This window comes from Oncorhynchus mykiss, chromosome 5 (assembly GCF_013265735.2).
Source record: "Oncorhynchus mykiss isolate Arlee chromosome 5, USDA_OmykA_1.1, whole genome shotgun sequence".
Classification (NCBI taxonomy): Eukaryota; Metazoa; Chordata; class Actinopteri; order Salmoniformes; family Salmonidae; genus Oncorhynchus; species Oncorhynchus mykiss.
In genome coordinates, this window is record NC_048569.1 from 26326717 (window position 1) to 26344635 (window position 17919).

At 43.1% G+C, this 17919-nt stretch overlaps 1 protein-coding gene across 1 annotated transcript in view; it reads left to right on the plus strand.

The window, feature by feature from the left end:
- LOC110523508 (neural proliferation differentiation and control protein 1) overlaps positions 1-17919 on the plus strand; it is a 38451-nt gene that overhangs the window by 13219 nt on the left and 7313 nt on the right. Inside the window, exon 2 of the mRNA XM_021602260.2 lies at positions 9074-9223. Coding sequence (XP_021457935.1) covers positions 9074-9223 — 150 coding nt within the window. The remainder of the gene's footprint in view (positions 1-9073; positions 9224-17919) is intronic.

A 17919-nucleotide genomic window follows, 5' to 3' on the forward strand; every position in this document is an offset into this window, starting at 1 on the left:
GCCACTGCAAGGACAATCAGCTGTCCATCCTGTCTCCCTGTAGCGCTGTCTTAGGCATCTCACAGTACGGACATTGCAATTTATTGCCCTGGCCACATCTGCAATCCTCATTCCTCCTAGCAGCATGCCAAAGGCACGTTCACACAGATGAGGAGGGACCCTGGGCATCTTTCTTTTGGTGTTTTTCAGAGTCAGTAGAAAGGCCTCTTTAGTGTCCTAAGTTTTCATAACTGTGACCTTAATTGCCTACCGTCTGTAAGCTGGTAGTGTCTTAACGACCGTTCCACAGGTGCATGTTCATTGATAGTTTATGGGTCGTTGGACAAGCATGGAAAACAGTGTTTAAACCTTTTACAATAAAGATCTGTGAAGTTATTTCGATTTTTAGTAATTATCTCTGAAAGACAGGGTCCGGAAAAAGGGTGGCTTCTTTTTTTTGCTGAGTTTTAGTTCTGATGTCTTCACTGTTATTCTACAATGTAGAAAATTGTAAAAAAATAAAAATAAAAAAAAATAACAATTGAATGAGTAGGTGTGTCCAACCTTCTGACTGGTACTGTTTATTTCCACACTATGGGGTTGGAATAAAATTGTGAAAAGGCCACTATTCAGGAACAAATTCTTTCACTTTCTTGTCGTTTTTAGTCATGTTGTAAGATTATGTGTGACCGTGAGTATGTGCTTGCACTGTAAATGTATTTAAACAGGTGCTGTGTGAGCCTCAAGGGCTATCTTTGCTTCTTTGACACATTTGAAGGACTTAACAAGAAAGTGCCATTGCTACAGACTCTTGTCAGGCCTTTTCAGGGTCATGGTTGAATCACCAGACTGAACCTAAATCATGAAAATAGGAACAGCTTGGTCTGATAGGGACTTTTTTGCACTGAGTTTTGAAACCCCCCAGTAAACCAAGCGAAATTGTCCGGCCTTCTAGGACTATAATGTGTAATGACGGTCAGCTTTAACAAATACAGCTAGGCCTACCTTCATGAAAAAATACTATAGTATGCAAGGGTATAAATACTGTAGTATTACTATATTTATATACTACAGTATTCATTGTAGTGTTTTTGCTGACTTTACGGTAATATATGGTAGTATTTACTGTAGTGTTTTTTTCGCTGACATTACTGTAGTGTTTACTATAGTGTTTTTGTTTTATTATCTTTAACATAGAAGTCAAAAGTTAGGGAACACAGTATTTGGTATATGCTTGGCATGTAGGTTTCTCACTCATAGGTGACACAAATTGTAATATGGGAAGGGGAATGGGCAGTGTTTATGCAAATGTATAAGTACTATAGTAAACTAGTATTTTTATGTGGGTAGTTCTTATGTTCTATTTCATAGCATTTTTTTGTCTTTCTGGTTGAAACATGTCTTTGACATGACCATTGTTATAGAATTTAAATAAATAAATAATACTCTGAGTACTGGCTGTTTGTTACATGGGCTATCTATATTTTCTTAATCAATTTAAATTGGGCTGCGATCAACGACTTGATCGTCCTTGCTGTGTAAAATATAAAAGTGACACTTCATATACAGATGTAATCATACAGTGTGTATCCAAGAGACTGTCTGAAACAGATAATCATATCCATTTCAAAGGTATCTTCAGTTCGTCATGAGGCTGCTGGCTGTAGCCACTTGACGTGCATGGCTCAGTTCCTGTTTAACTAGAGACAGGAATTCCACACAATGGGACAGCATAACCCTGCTGCCCTTTCAGCTTCCTGCACCCCCTCTCACGCCACTGCACCAGTCTATACTCAACCCCCACACACTGGTAGAGTACATAATAAGAAGTGCTCTGAGACCAGGTGGGGGGGAAAGTACAGTTACAGTAGGCGTCTGTCCAAAATGGGTCCCTGTATAGCGCAATACTTTTGACCAGGGCACATAGAGTTCTGGACATTCCTTACTGGGAAGGGCTATACGGGCACCCCCGGTGCCCAAATTGATGACGTATGTCGCGCAACTGAGAGTCGAGTGGAGACGAATGGATTCGGTTCTGTTAGTCGTCCTGAAGAGCCCTCCCAGCTGCATAGCTAGTTTATGCTGGCTAACTGGCAACAACATTAGCATGGCATTAGTTAAAACGGGTAAAAGAAAGTAGTTTATTTCAATGGACAAGGGAGAAATAACTTGTAGTTACATGCCAATTAGCTAATGTAATGACAAGTGTAACGGTGTTGTATCGAGGTGCTTCTCACTGCTGCTTTCCACTCGGTAGCAGTTGCTTCACCGGGCAGCTGTGTCGCTGTAGGTTGCTAATGTGGAAATGTTGTTCCATCCCACTTGATTTTATTTCGAGTAAGATTACAGAAATATCACAAGAAATAACTTGTAATATTGGTAGTAACCACCTGGATGTCACCGTGATACAGTCTACTGCTCAATGGGAAGAGTTTGCGCTGCAAGCCAGCAAAACAACATGGAACAATGTGCCTATCAGTCCCGCTTGCCGGGCACTGCTCTCCTGCAGTAACTTACTGTAGAGGGAAGTAGCTAGATATTGTTGATAATATCAGGCCAGGGTGACAGTTAAAGCAAAAGTATTGCTTTTGTAGTCTGAAAAAAAAAAACGATTCTGAACACTCCCAAGTCCCTACAAGTCCAATTCTAGCTGACGTTTATAGAAACAAGCAAAACTACACTGAACAAAAATATAATCACAACATGCAACAATTTCGAAGATTTGAGTTACAGTTCATATAAGGAAATCAGTCCATTTTAAATAAATGTATTTGGCCCTAATCTATGGATTTCACATGACTGGTAATGCAGATATGTATCTATTTGTCACGAGTACCTTTGGAAGAAAAAAAAGGTAGTGGTGTGAATCAGAAAACCAGTCAGTATCTGGTGTGACCACCATTTGCTTCATGCAGCGCGACATCTTCGCATAGAGTTGATCAGGCTGTTGATTGTGGAATGTTGTCCCACTACTTGTCAATGGCTGTGCGAAGTTGCTGGATATTGGCGGGAACTAGAACACGCTGTCATACAAGTCGATCTAGAGCATCCCAAACATGCTCAATGGGTGACATGTCTGGTGAGTATGCAGGCCATGGAAGAACTGTACAATTTTCAGCTTCCATGAATTGTGTACAAATCCATGTGACATGGTGTCGTGAATTATCATGCTGAAACATGAGGTTATGCGGTGGATGAATGGCACAACAATGTCCGTAGCTTATACCTGCCCATACCATAACCCCACCATGGGGGCACTCTGTTCACAACGTTGACGTCAGAAAACATCCAAACGCGCTGTCTGCCATTTGCCCGGTACAGTTGAAACCGGGATTCATCCCTGAAGAGCACACTTCTCTAGCATGCCATTGGCCATCGAATGTGAGCATTTGCCCACCGAAGTTGGTTATGACGTCGAACTGCAGTCAGGTCAAAACCCTGGTGAGGATGACGAGCACGTAGATGAGCTTCCCTGAGACAGTTTCTGACAGTTTGTACAGAAATTCTTCAGTTGTGCAAACCCACAGTTGGTGGCTGGTCTCAGACGATCCAGCAGGTGAAGTTGCCGGCTGTGGAGGTCCTTGGCTGGCGTTGTTACACATGGCCTGCAGTTGTGATGCCGGTCGGACATACTGCCAAATTCTCTATGGTAGAGAAATTAACATTAAATTATCTGGCAACAACTCTGGTGGACATTCCTGCAGTCAGCATGCCAATTGCACACTCCCACAAAACTTGAGACATCTGTGGCATTGTGTTGTGTGACAAACTGCTGATTTTAGTGTCCTTTTATTGTACCCAGCACATGGTGCACCTCTGTAGTGATCATGCAAGAGTCTAAGCCCTGTCTATGTCAGAGGTGTACTACTAAGCTATATGTAATTGTTTTAAGAAGATCATACCAAGGATCATTTTACTATTTGATTTGGAATTGTAAAACCCCTTGAAGTATCAAACATTTTTGGCCTTATAGATATTAGCCCATACAAATGCATTGAATAACATATTCACTACATGGAACAACAGATGGTCCCCCCAAATGTTCAGAAGTGTCTGTCCTATATCTGAGATACAAGAAAGATCATGATTTTTAATATATATTTTTTTACATGTATTAAACACCTTATTTGTGTCACTAAACCATCTCCATATATACTATACTTCCGTAAAAAAATGTGTGGGCGTTCTAGTGCAAGCTAACCGACATGTACATGTTTGTGAGAGTCTCACCTTTACGCAGAGGGGTCATATTAGTGTGTAGTCCAAACTGTTCGGACGCTACAGACAGAAGTTGGCAGATCGGCTGTTCTGACTTCAGACAAGTCCAAGACGCTTGTGGGGGTCGTAGAGCAAAACGGAGAACACCATCTTGTTCATGAGTCTCGTCTTTCCACAGAAGGTCATAACAGTTTTCTAGGCCAAACCGTGAGAAGACTGTTTTTTGAGATGTCTCATGGACTGATAAACACCGCTGTAGATCTTTCACCTCAGATTTAATTCCAGGTTGTAAGGCAACAAAATAGGAAAAATGCCAAGGGAGTTTCGCAAGCCACTGTAAATAGTCCGGTGGCCATTAATCGTTCAGCAGTCTTATGGCATGGGGGTAGAAGCTGTTAAGGAGCCTTTTGGTTCTAGACTTTGCGCTCCGGTACCGCTTGCCGTGCGGTAGCACAGACAACTGTCTATGACTTGGGTGACTGGAGTCTGACCTCCTCCTCCTTTTCCGCAGCAACCAATGATCCGGGTCACCAGCATCAATGTAACAGTATAACTTTAGACCGTCCCCTCGCCCATACCCGGGCTCAAACCAGGGACCCTCTGCACACATCAACAACAGTCACCCAAGAAGCATTGTTACCCATCGCTCCACAAAAGCCGCGGGCCATGCAGAGCAAGGGGAACCACTACTTCAAGTTCTCAGTCAAGTGACGTCACCGATTGAAACGTCACCGATTGAAACGCTATTTAGTGCGCACCACCGCTAACTAAGCTAGCCGTTTCACATCCGTTACAGTAGCACTGAGTTTGCCGATAGATAGCACATTTTCCTCCAAAAACTTACTATGACTGATACAGTATGTCTCACTTCATCTGGATAAGAGCTTCTGCTAAATGACAAAAATGTAATTGTATAGGAGGCCCACTCCACTCCTCCTATGCATTGATTGGTGTAATTTGCCAGCGTTTCTCGTGACTTCTGATGATACCACCTTAAGCCAATAAACGGTCAACATTGCCACATCAGTGTTTTTCACCATCTGTGGTACACATGTCATGGCACTGTTTGCTGGTCTGCCCTTCTTGGAACTGTTTATGATTGCACAGCCTGGCAGGCAGCAGATGGCTAGAATAGTCATTTTTCATGTCTCATATCGACTTATTCTGGCGTTACATAACTGTATTTACACCTCTGGTCCCACCTGACCGAATGGTTCTCTCTCTCTCTCTGTGTCTCTATCTGCTTCTCTCTCTCTCTCTCTCTCTCTCTGCCTCTCTCTCTCTCTCTCTCTCTGTGTCTGTCTCTCTCTGCCTCTCTCTCTCTCTCTGCCTCTCTCTCTCTGCCTCTCTCTCTCTCTGCCTCTCTCTCTCTGCCTCTCTCTCTCTCTGCCTCTCTCTCTGCCTCTCTCTACCTCTCTGTCTCTCTCTCTGCCTCTCTCTGTCTCTCTCTGCCTCTCTCTCTCTGCCTCTCTCTCTCAGAGATCTTCATGTTTCCTAATTAGTGAGTGGTGTATGAGGCATGGTGAGGTGACAACCTGGCCTATGGTTTATTGATATTCTCTCCTTCTGTAATCACATTGTGTTTGTGGCGATCGACAAGATGAGGACAAAAAGGGAAAGTGTATAGGACGCTGTCTCACAATGGTGATGGTGTCATGAAGACCCTATAGACAGTGCATATTTTTCCCTTACATAGTGCACTTCTTTTGACTAGAGCCTTTCAGTGTCTCCACACATGCCTCATTAGCGATGCTCTAGCAATGAGCTCTTCTGTATTAAGCCTCTCCCTCCTCTCTTTCTCTCACCATTCTTTCTTTCCACCCACCTCAGTCGCAGGTTTAATGAAGTGCCTTAGGTGTGACTCAGACTATTCTCCTTTAATTGCTTCATGCTGTGGTATCTTGGGCTGATGATGCACTTACCTCTTAATTCACTACCATTATGACCCACAGCGAAGAAGTGGTGCTTCAGCTGGGAAAGATGCACTTGGTGTGTGTGTGTGTGTGTGTGTTAGTAAAGCTTAAAGATCCGTATTCAGGGCTGCAATTTTCTGTGCAACCATGAACTTCCTGCTTAAAAAAAAACTACAGCAGAACTGCAGGCTAATGATACTTACACCACAGAACATACAGAGGCAACACAGATATAATGATCTGAACAATGCTTTCAGATATATTTATTTGGTACTGCACTAAGTATACCAAACATTAGGAACACCTTTTGTCTCGCCCATTCACCCTCTGAATGGCACACATACACAATCCATGTCTCAATTGTCTCAAGGCTTAAAAATCCTTCTTTAACCTGTCTCCTCCCCTTCATCTACACTGAAGTGGATTTAACAGGTGACATCAATAAGGGATCATAGCTTTCACCTGGATCCACTTGATCAGCCTATGTCATGGGAGGAGCAGGTGTTCTTAATGTTTTGTATACTCAGTGTATTCTTAGTCTATTCTCAGTAGAATCACTACATGCTGCCATAATGACATCAGTCAAGCCAGACAGAAAGATGTGATATGGAGCAGTAAAGAGAGATGGGTGTCATTTTATAAAGTAAATAGTTCCTTGTCTGAAGACGCACTGCATTTTTTTGTCCTGATCTGGGTCCCATTGTGTGAATGATCCAGGTGACCTTGGCACTCTGAACAAATCCTCAGATCAAGGAAGAGCAATCAGAGTCAGAGAATAATAAAAAAATGATCTGGTACAATTTGATGAAAAGAACCATGGATGGAGAGAAGTGGACAGACAGAGATATATATACATGGAGGGAAGTTGGGATTAAAATCCTTCAAAGGGCAGGATATGTGGCCTCCAAAGCCACATCACATGTGGGAGCAGTCAACAGTGCATGATCCCAGTGTGGCCTGGATAACATAAGCACTGCCACCTTCAGAAGGACAGGCCAGTGAGTAGGGAAGACAGGCAAGCTGGAGGTGGGTGGCTTAGTGGTGCACTCCTTAAGTGAAAACACCAATTATTTTATACACACACGTAATACGCAGGCCGTGTCCGAAAACCCGTACTTGCATTCTAAATAGCCTATGCATGAACATGAGCGATCTAAGTGATATAAATGCCAGGATGTCGTACACATCTAGCAGAATTCGCTACACACTATTAAGGAATAGAATCGTCTTTCGAGACAACGGCTGACAATCAGCTGAGGGGACCCGCTATACCAAAATGAACGAATGGCGGGAATCAAGGCGATTGCGGATTAGATGACACATTGTCAGTAGGATGAGCCTAGTATGCTGATATTTGTTTCTTACTGCATTCATTTTTACTAAACAGTATGTTCTAAATAATATGTTGTAAGATTAGTACACAGTATGCAGTAAGTAGTGGGCAATCCAGATTTTGGACACAGCCTATGACATACCCACATACAGCACAGGAGGTTGGTGGCACCTTAATTGGGGAGGACGGGCTCATGTTAATGGCTGGAGCGGTATAAGTGGAACTCATTATATAGCCATTCTAATGAGCTGTCCTCCCCGTAGCAGCCTCCACTGACATACAATACACACTAACATAAACACTACTGTGACTAACACCTCCTGATGTCAGAGATCCTGTTGCCATGGAGGTCATTATGGCAACAGATGTAGTTCTGCAGCAGCCTAGGGGGCATGCGTTTCTATGAATACCCTCCTTCTGTACTGTGCACTTGTAAAAGCCCATGGTTACTGTACCACTCTGGGGCGGCAGGGAGCCTAGTGGTTAGAGCATTGAGGCAGTAACCAAAAGGTTTCTGGATCGAATCCCTGAGCTGACAAGTTAAAAAGCTGTCATTCTGCCCATGAATGGCAGTTAACCCACTCTTCCCCGGTAGGCCGTCATTGTAAATAAGAATTTGTTCTTAACTGACTTGCCTAGTTAAATAAAGTTTTTTTTTTTTATTGTTAATCTCTGCCTCTTTAAGCCCTGATAGGCTGCTAAGTCTATTGCTATGTCCTTGCCTACCCTCTACAACAAAATGCACTTTGTGACCCACTTTCTCTCTCTCTGTGTGTGTGTGTGTGTGTGTGTGTGTGTGTGTGTGTGTGTGTGTGTGTGTGTAAGCGTGTAAGCCAATGCTTACACTTTAGATATCTATTGTATGGCTAGATAGGGATGTTGATAATCACAGATTGGAGAATTATTCAAGCATTCATGCTGTCAACCTGGTTTATAATCCTGATCATCAGAACATCATGATCTAGGCCTTGAAGGTATAATTGTATATTCTTTCAATCATTTTGATAGATGACACTGCAGGTTGGAAGGACAACCTTTTCTAAGGTCAATTGAGCCAGGGAACAGGTGAAGATGTTTGAGTGTCACAGGAGGTTGGTGGCACCTTAGTTGGAGAGGATGGGCTCATGGTAATGGCTGGACTGCAATAAGTGGAATGGTATGAAATACCATTCGCTCCGTTCCAGCCATTATTATGAGCCGTCCTCCCCTCAGCAGGTCTCCTCAGTTCCCTGGTAACTGTTTTTAAATTCAGCACAATGTGAATACAATAGCTTGGGTCTGTGTCTGAAAACAGAGTTCTAACCAATACATTATGTTCATGCAATGAAGACAATAGCACAGTCAGAAGGTTTTGCTATTCGAAATCCCTCTACATTGTACATAATAAAATGTTGTTTGCCACTGGTGCGTCAATTCATCTTTAATTCAATCAGTTGTCATGACTACATGGCATCTTGTCATCTCCAAGCAGCCTCTTTTGTCATGACACCTGGGGGATGATGTGACACACTCATGTTCCTGTCCTCTCACACACACTTCATAAGAATCATGATGACCATAATTCAGTATGTCCTGTTAGAGGAGGTGAGCAAAAGTGTTATCTAACGCCTGGCTCTCTTTTTCTATTTAGCTGGGGGTAAGTGCCCATACCACATAGACTGTGCCCGTGAGGGGCGGCACTTCTGCAAACCTGGCACCTCCTACTGCGGCCCCTGCCTCACCCCATTGGAAGAGAACGAGGAAGGACAGTGTGTAGCAAGGAAGAGGCGCCATCACCATGGTATGTTGGTCTAGATATTACACACACATTATGCACACTCAAAAAAAAACACAATCTCCATTATAATGTAGGAAATCAAGGGGATTTGGGTAATTTACGAAATATGTTATTAAATTTATTTGATGAAGCTGCTTCAACAGCACAGGGTCATTTTCTACGTATGTTCAATGAACATCCATCATCATCCTTTCCCTGGTTGTGACTGCATCCCAAATGGCACACTATTCCCTACATAATGCACTACGTTGACCCCTTTGTAGTTTACTATGTAGGGAATAGAGTGCTGTTTGGGACACAACCTGTGTTAAGCTACAGATCTCTGAGCATCCAGACATGGGTTATGGGGTTAGGTCAAACGCAGTGGTTCATGAGCTGATGCAGAGAGGCTGCCGTTTAATTGGATGCGTGTGTGTACGTGTGCCTTTGTTCGTGGCGTAGCCATGAGTAACTAACTCTGTGCTTTAAGAGTGAGCCACAGTGACACAGACAGGAAACCCTCACTGCTCCTCTTTCTCCTCCTCCCTCACTCTCCCAGTCCCCCTCCTTGCTTGCAGCATTCACTCTCAATCTCCCTCTTCTATATTTATTTGATACCCCTTTTTTTTTTACTCTATCGCCTTCCTTATCAATTCCTCTCCCTCCTTCTCCCTATTGATCTCTCCATTCTTCTCTCTCCCTCGATCTCTTCAGCTCTCTGCATCAATCTGTCCTTATTTCTCCCTCTCTCTGTGCGCTGTAGTTTGATCCTGTGTTTCTCTAATCCCTGCTCCTGCTGCCCACAGACAGATGACCACCGCATTTAATCACCCAGATTACTGCATGCATCTCTCTCTCCTGCATATCTCACTCTCTCTCTATCTCTCTCCCTCTCCCTTTCTCTCTGTTACTCTCCCCTTCCATCTCTCCCTCTTTCACTCTCTCTGGCTCCTTCATACAATCTAATTTCATTCTGTAAAAGCGTTGCTCCGTGGAAATAAATAACATTTTTTTATTGCCCAGTGATTTTACAAGGCATGCCATGGTTTGTGAAAGATATTGAGGGAGAGGAGAAATAGAGAGGAAGAGGGAGATATTATCTCTTACCCTGCCACCTCTACCTTGTCTCTGTGTGTGTGTGTGTGTTTCTCTCTCTGTGTGTGTTTCTCTCCAGGATTAATAATTTAGTTGGGTCTGCAGCAGAGGACATTAGATTAGGGGTCACGGCATCACACAGAGAGATATGAGGACATTAGATTAGGGGTCACGGCATCACACAGAGAGATATGAGGACATTAGATTAGGGGTCACGGCATCACACAGAGAGATATGAGGACATTCGATTAGGGGTCACGGCATCACACAGAGAGATATGAGGACATTAGATTAGGGGTCACGGCATCACACAGAGAGATATGAGAGAAAGAAAAATAAGAGCAGATGAAAAGGAGAGCGAGAACTTTGTGGAGGGAGTTTATCAACCTAGGAGCATCTAATTCGCAGAACTTCTGACACAAAGCAGAAGCGATGTCTGTGAAGTGTGTACTGTGAAGGCTAGGTCGTTGTGGTGGTGTGGTATGAGTGCTACAGACCACTGGGCTAGGTTACATAAACCTGTGAGGGCTGGCTAGAACAAACTGACCCTGTGGGGAGCCTACCTTGTGGTCAGAGACTGCTGGCTATGTCTGAAATACTACCCTATTTCCTATATCGTGCACAAGTTAGTGTTTTTTGTCATGAATCTTGTTCTGGAAGCAGCTCTGCAGAGTGGTCACTAGCTGGCACAACCACAAAATTATACATTCAGAATTTTTTTACCTTACCCTCACCTGAACCCTAAACTTAACCACACTGGTAAGCCTAATGCCTAACCCTAACCTTAAATTAAGACCACTTTTTCATGAATCTTTAAAATATAGCCAATTTGGACTTTTTTTTTTTGACTGGCCTATCTAACGGGAAATCGCTCAGTTCTGCATCCAGGACAACCTGTATATAGCCCACTGTTTTTGACCAGGGCCCATATGGTGCCATTTGGGATGCAGCCCCTATGTACAGGATGAGGTGTACATCAATGGAGATGTGCTCCTAATCAGAGCAACCTGGACACGTCACCATCCAAAGCCTTACCTTTTATGTTCCTTTTATGTGCTAAACATATTTGTGCTTATTTTTTTGCATGATCTTATCTCCATAGGCTGTGTCTATTGAGGAAGCTTATGGATGTTTTTTCCAGTACACATGTAGACAGAGGCTGTTGTCCATGGAGAGATGAACCCATCCAGACACAGCAGGACCAGGGAGAGGCTTATGTGACCCAGTGGAGCCGAAACGGATACATTATTAAATCTAGCAACTCGGATGTTATAGATTATGTATGAGAGAGCAACAGGATGCACATCAGTATACACCACAGGAGGTTGGTGGCACCTTAATTGGGAAGGACGGGCTTGTGATAATGTCTGGAGGGGAATAGGTGGAATGGTATCAAATAAATCAATCACATGGTTTGATGCCATTCCATTGGCTCCGTTCCAGTCATTAAGAGCCGTTCTCCCCTCAGAAGCCTCCACTGGTATACACAAAATAAGCAAATACACTCTCCACAGCAACATGTAATACACACATTTACAAATTGACACAAACGCAAACACACTCGCATACATGAGCATACACTCTCTTGTTTTCTCTTTCACACGTGCACGCACACACACACACACTAATACACAGATATTTGAGTGTAGGTGCCATGCTTTGTAGGTAAAGTTGTCATGGGTAGGTTCCACAGGAGTCTGGTGAGGGGAGGACGGCTTATAATAATGGCTGGAATGGAGTGAATGGAATGGTATTAAGCACTTGAAACTGTGTTTGATACCATTCAATTAACTCTGTTCCGGCCATTACTATAAGCCACCCTCCCCAATTAAGGTGCCACCAGCCACCGGTGGTAGGTACAATATGTATCTTCTCAGAATGGGAAGAGTAGTACTGTTATTCACTGGTTTTACAGTGGCCGCCATGAGGAGCAGAGGCGAGAGGGTAGGTCAATTACAATAGCTAAGTCAGTACAGTTAGTGAACAGTACTCTTTGTGTGTGTAAGACAAGCCTGTGTTTGACATCAAGGCATACACTTCCATAGGTAAACACTGGAGCTATGGGCCCTGTCTGGTAATAAGGCTGGCAACCAGTCAGGAGAAGTGGATATGTATACACACCGTATGTACTGAGGGCAGAGCTCTACTCAGAAACAGGGACGTGTGGTCATCAACAGCAGGTAAAGCTGTGGTCAAACTGACCCCTCCATAGTCAGACATAGAGGCTAATAATAGATCAGGAGCTGGACATGGGGAACAGGGAGACCCTCTAGAGATGGGGTGCGGGGAGGGATGATGCATAAGGGGCTAAGCAAAGCTAATGAAGCTCTCTAATGGAGCCTAATGACAGCTGTTGACAATCCATTAGGAATCAGGGATGTTATTCAATGCCATGCTATTGGTTGATTCAGTGTGGAGCTCTGACTATGTTAGTCCTGATGGGAAATGGGTCGAGGTGTCGTTGAGGGGTAGTGATGTTCATTTAAAAATAGTGCAGTCCTTTATTTCAATATTCTGTTTAACATGGTGACTACTAGGGTTGATGGAATTTGATAGACACCTGTACAAGGGACAATACTCTTGGGAGTTTGGTGTTCAGGAATTATTCACTTGAAAATGTGTTTTATGTAGCTACGATGAGTGTCACCATGGAGAGAAAAATGGGTTGTTGCAATGTTGAGGATGGAATAGTTAACCAAGACATGTTATGGATGTTGACCAAGTACCTCTGACCCAAATATAGGCTTGGGTCAACAAGCTTTACAAGCTTTGTGGTCAAGAAGAAGCTATAGCTGCTAACATTCCGGTGAAAATGATTGCCCATCTAACCTAGTGCACTGTATGGAGGTAGCCTAGTGGTTAGAGCATTGAGCCAGTTGGTTGCTAGAAAGAAAGGTTGCTAGATTGAATCCCCAGCTGACAAGGTAGAAATCTGTCATTCTGCCCCTGAACAAGGGAGTTAACCCACTGTTCCTAGGTCGTCATTGTAAATAAGAATTTGTTCTTAACTGACTTGCCTTAAAAATAAATATGGAAGAGGTCCAATTGAAAATACTCACCGGCACATTGTTCTCATAGCCACAAGAGGGCAGCAGTAGACCCTAAGAATGAACCCCTGAGAAATTCCCCACCCCCTGAGAAATATTAGTCAGGAAACCACATTTCCGTCCAGTTTTTATGTGAGAAGTCATATCTTATATATAAAAAAAAGTAATGACAGCTGTGACGGAAACAGGCAGTTTCGGTGTCATTTTATAAGTTTAGACAGAATTTGTTTGTTCGAAATGGGATCTTTTTGTTTCTGTAAAATTAATTATGCAGGAAATGGCGGTGGAAATGCCTTTATGCTCAAATACTGATATAATAACCATCATATCGAAGTAAATTTGGAGTCACGCGATGATATGGGGTGTGATCCTACCACTACGACTCGGGAATCCATGCAGTTTATTAGGCTACAAATGAAATAAATTATGATGCACTTCACAGCGTGGTGAAAGAGCACTATGATTCGCTTGATGCTGATTTCCAATAAATCTCGAGGGTCTTATTCCGCTGACATGGTGATCGATGCTTGACTGCCATTTGACAACAAAAAAAAATTCTTGCTCTTATCCATAATAATTTCATTGTGTAGACTAGCACAGCCTACCCACACTGTATCTGTGAGCTGTTGGCTAGAGCGCAGGTGCCAGGACCAGAGTAGGCACATTTGACATTTAATGGTAAAATATTGCTCTTTTTTTTTTTAATGCCGACCCTAAAATATTTGCATGAAAATCTGTCTCCAATTGGATGGAAACCTAGCTAGTGAGACTAATATCTTTTTGTACTATTGCAAGCTATGTATTGATGAAATAATGCATACTGATTGGTTATGTGTGGGTCTGAATTCAACTATTCAGTCAGGCATTATACTCATTCAATCTGGTAAACAATTAGAAAAAAGTGTCAATAAGTTTAATTTACATATCCATTAGATACTTTTATTCACCTTCAAGACCCATTCCTTCAGTTCACAAACAAGAGCAGGGCAGCCCCTTTGACTGTAAATACAAATGACAAATTTGGTCGTTATGTTGTGATGGGAAATGATAGGTAACTGAATGTGTTGTACTGATGTATAACTAAGGCCCAGCCAGGGTGGGAAAAGGGTGGATAGAGATGATAGGAATAAAAGAGTCTGACTGTTTAGTGTTTGTTTTCATAAACTTACATCCCTCTTCTTCTATTTCTATGATATCATGGCAGTCCGCAAACAAACGTTTAAGGTGCATGCCGCCACCTACTGTGCTGGAGTGTGCAATCAATCATGGTCTGCCTAGTTCTGTACTACTAACCCCCCACCTTTTTCTCCATTTTGTCCACACTAATCGCTGTCATTTCCAACCCAGCCCGTTGTCAAGTCCTCTCTTACCCACGCTCAAGGCTAGTGCACCTTACATCCCTCTTGGCACCTCTTGGGTTATGGTTAATTATCAACCTGGTGCCAAAACCTCCTCTCTGATGCATGGAGAGGTGTATGCTTAGTCAGTGTGTGAGGGTTTACTGACACACACACACACCAATTTCCCCGTTCTTATTTTCTCTATCTACTACACACTCCCACTCAAACAAACATATATAAATACATACCCTTATGCTCCCTTTTTTGTGGTTCATGCTCACTGATTCTTCTATGTACCCTCTCACTCAAGTACTCATGCCGACACAAAATCTCAGGAATGTTCTCTTTTTCTTTCAAATGTTGAAATTTTCCTCAAATGTTGTTTAAGTTAGCTAACAAAGTAGGGTATAAAGTGCCAGGTACACTGGCACACTTGGAGCACTCCACCACCTGCAAAGTACAGATGGCATGACCCACCCCCACTGACACCTGCTGTGGATCACACTAAATGGGATAGAATGGGGTGAGAAAGTAACAAAGCACAGACTGAAAGTGCCGTCACATCATATCACGCACATTACCACCGCCAGATGGCCACCCTTCTGTAGAGGACAACACCTTAATCATTAATAACATGGCGCTCACGTTAATACAAACACAATGAGACATTACTAAGCATTTTCAAAGAAGTGGCTTAGTTGGTGATATGGCTCATGATGTCTCACTATAGTAATTAAATATTGAATCTGAATCATATTTAGCTTATCACGTAAACAGTGTAGAATTACCTGGTCTTTTAGAGTAACCTTGGGGAGGGAGAGATTATCACCATTAGCACTCAGCTGAGTGAGATTTAGGGACTTGTGTGTGAGAGGGAGCAGGGCCGAGACAGAGGGGCGGGGTGATTGCACAAGCCCCCTGCGGTGCTTCAACCCCTGGCCACACACACACACTATGTATACCGGTAACCAGGGAGAACTGTGCCCTAGTCCTGGAATGTGGCCTACTGTCTGGCCAAAAGAGCTGTTAAACAACACCCTGGCTTTGTCTCTCTTTCACTGTTGCCCAAACAAACAACACACCGGCACACTCTCTATCACACACACACAAACACATTTATACACACGCGCACACACACACTCACTGGCTCTCTGGCTCTCTCATGGGTTGTTTCATGCACTTGCAGTCACACAACAGGATGTCCTGTTTCTTCTAATGCTTGCTCACACGCGCCCACACTCTGTTCTGTCATATGGTTACCACCTTAAATTACATTTTTGGGCAAAAAGGCAAACTCCCCTCCATCATTCATTGAATCAGGTGACATTCATCACAAAACCCACTGATATTGCCAACTACTTTAATGATTTTTTTCATCTGCAAGATTAGCAAATTTAGGCATGAAATGCCAGCAACAAACACTACTAAATAGGTAAACACTAACTGACCAAATTATGAAAGACAAGCATTGTAACTTTGAATTCCGAAAAGTGAGTGTGGAAGAGGTGAAAATATATTTTTGTTTATCAACAATGACAAGCCACCTGGGTGACAACTTGGATGGAACATTTCTGAGGATAATAGCAGACGATATTGCCACTCCTATTTACCATATCTTCATTCTAAGCCTACAAGAAAGTGTGTGCCCTCAGGCCTGGAGTGAAGCAAAAGTCATTCCGCTAACCAAGAATAGTAAAGCCCCCTTTACTGGCTCAAATAGCAGACCGATCATCCTGTTACCAACCCTTAGTAAACTTTTGGAAATAATTCTGTTGAACCAGATTCAATGTTATTTTACAGTAAACAAATTGACAAAAGACTTTCAGCACGCTTCTAGGGAAAGGCATTCAACATGCATGGCACTTTTTTTTTCTTTTTTTCTTTTTTTCCCACCTTTATTTAACCAGGTAGGCTAGTTGAGAACAAGTTATCATTTGCAACTGCGACCTGGCCAAGATAAAGCATAGCAGTGTGAACAGACAACACAAAGTTACACATGGAGTAAGTAAACAATTAACAAGTCAGTAACACAGTAGAAAAAAAAAAAAAGAAAAAAAAAGGGGAGTCTATATACATTGTGTGCAAAAGGCATGAGGAGGTAGGCGAATAATTACAATTTTGCAGGTTAATAACACTGGAGTGATAAATGATCAGATGGTCATGTACAGGTAGAGATATTGGTGTGCAAAAGAGCAGAAGAGTAAATAAATAAAAACAGTATGGGGATGAGGTAGGTAAAAATGGGTGGGCTATTTACCGATAGACTATGTACAGCTGCAGCGATCGGTTAACTGCTCAGATAGCAGATGTTTGAAGTTGGTGAGGGAGATAAGTCTCCAACTTCAGCGATTTTTGAAATTCGTTCCAGTCACAGACAGCAGAGAACTGGAACGAAAGGCGGCCGAATGAGGTGTTGGCTTTAGGGATGATCAGTGAGATACACCTGCTGGAGCGCGTGCTACGGATGGGTGTTGCCATCGTGACCAGTGAACTGAGATAAGGCGGAGCTTTACCTAGCATGGACTTGTAGATGACCTGGAGCCAGTGGGTCTGGCGACGAATATGTAGCGAGGGCCAGCCGACAAGAGCATACAAGTTGCAGTGGTGGGTGGTATAAGGTGCTTTAGTGACAAAACGGATGGCACTGTGATAAACTGCATCCAGTTTGCTGAGTAGAGTGTTGGAAGCAATTTTGTAGATGACATCGCCGAAGTTGAGGATCGGTAGGATAGTCAGTTTTACTAGGGTAAGTTTGGCGGCGTGAGTGAAGGAGGCTTTGTTGCGGAATAGAAAGCCGATTCTTGATTTGATTTTCGATTGGAGATGTTTGATATGAGTCTGGAAGGAGAGTTTGCAGTCTAGCCAGACACCTAGGTACTTATAGATGTCCACATATTCAAGGTCGGAACCATCCAGGGTGGTGATGCTGGTCAGGCGTGCGGGTGCAGGCAGCGAACGGTTGAAAAGCATGCATTTGGTTTTACTAGCATTTAAGAGCAGTTGGAGGCCACGGAAGGAGTGTTGTATGGCATTGAAGCTCGTTTGGAGGTTAGATAGCACAGTGTCCAAGGACGGGCTGGAAGTATATAGAATGGTGTCGTCTGCGTAGAGGTGGATCAGGGAATCGCCCCTGCAGCAAGAGCAACATCATTGATACACACAAATGACTGATTGGCTGAGAGAAATTGATGATAAAAGATTGTGTGAGCTGTTTTGTTAGACTTCATTGTGGCTTTTG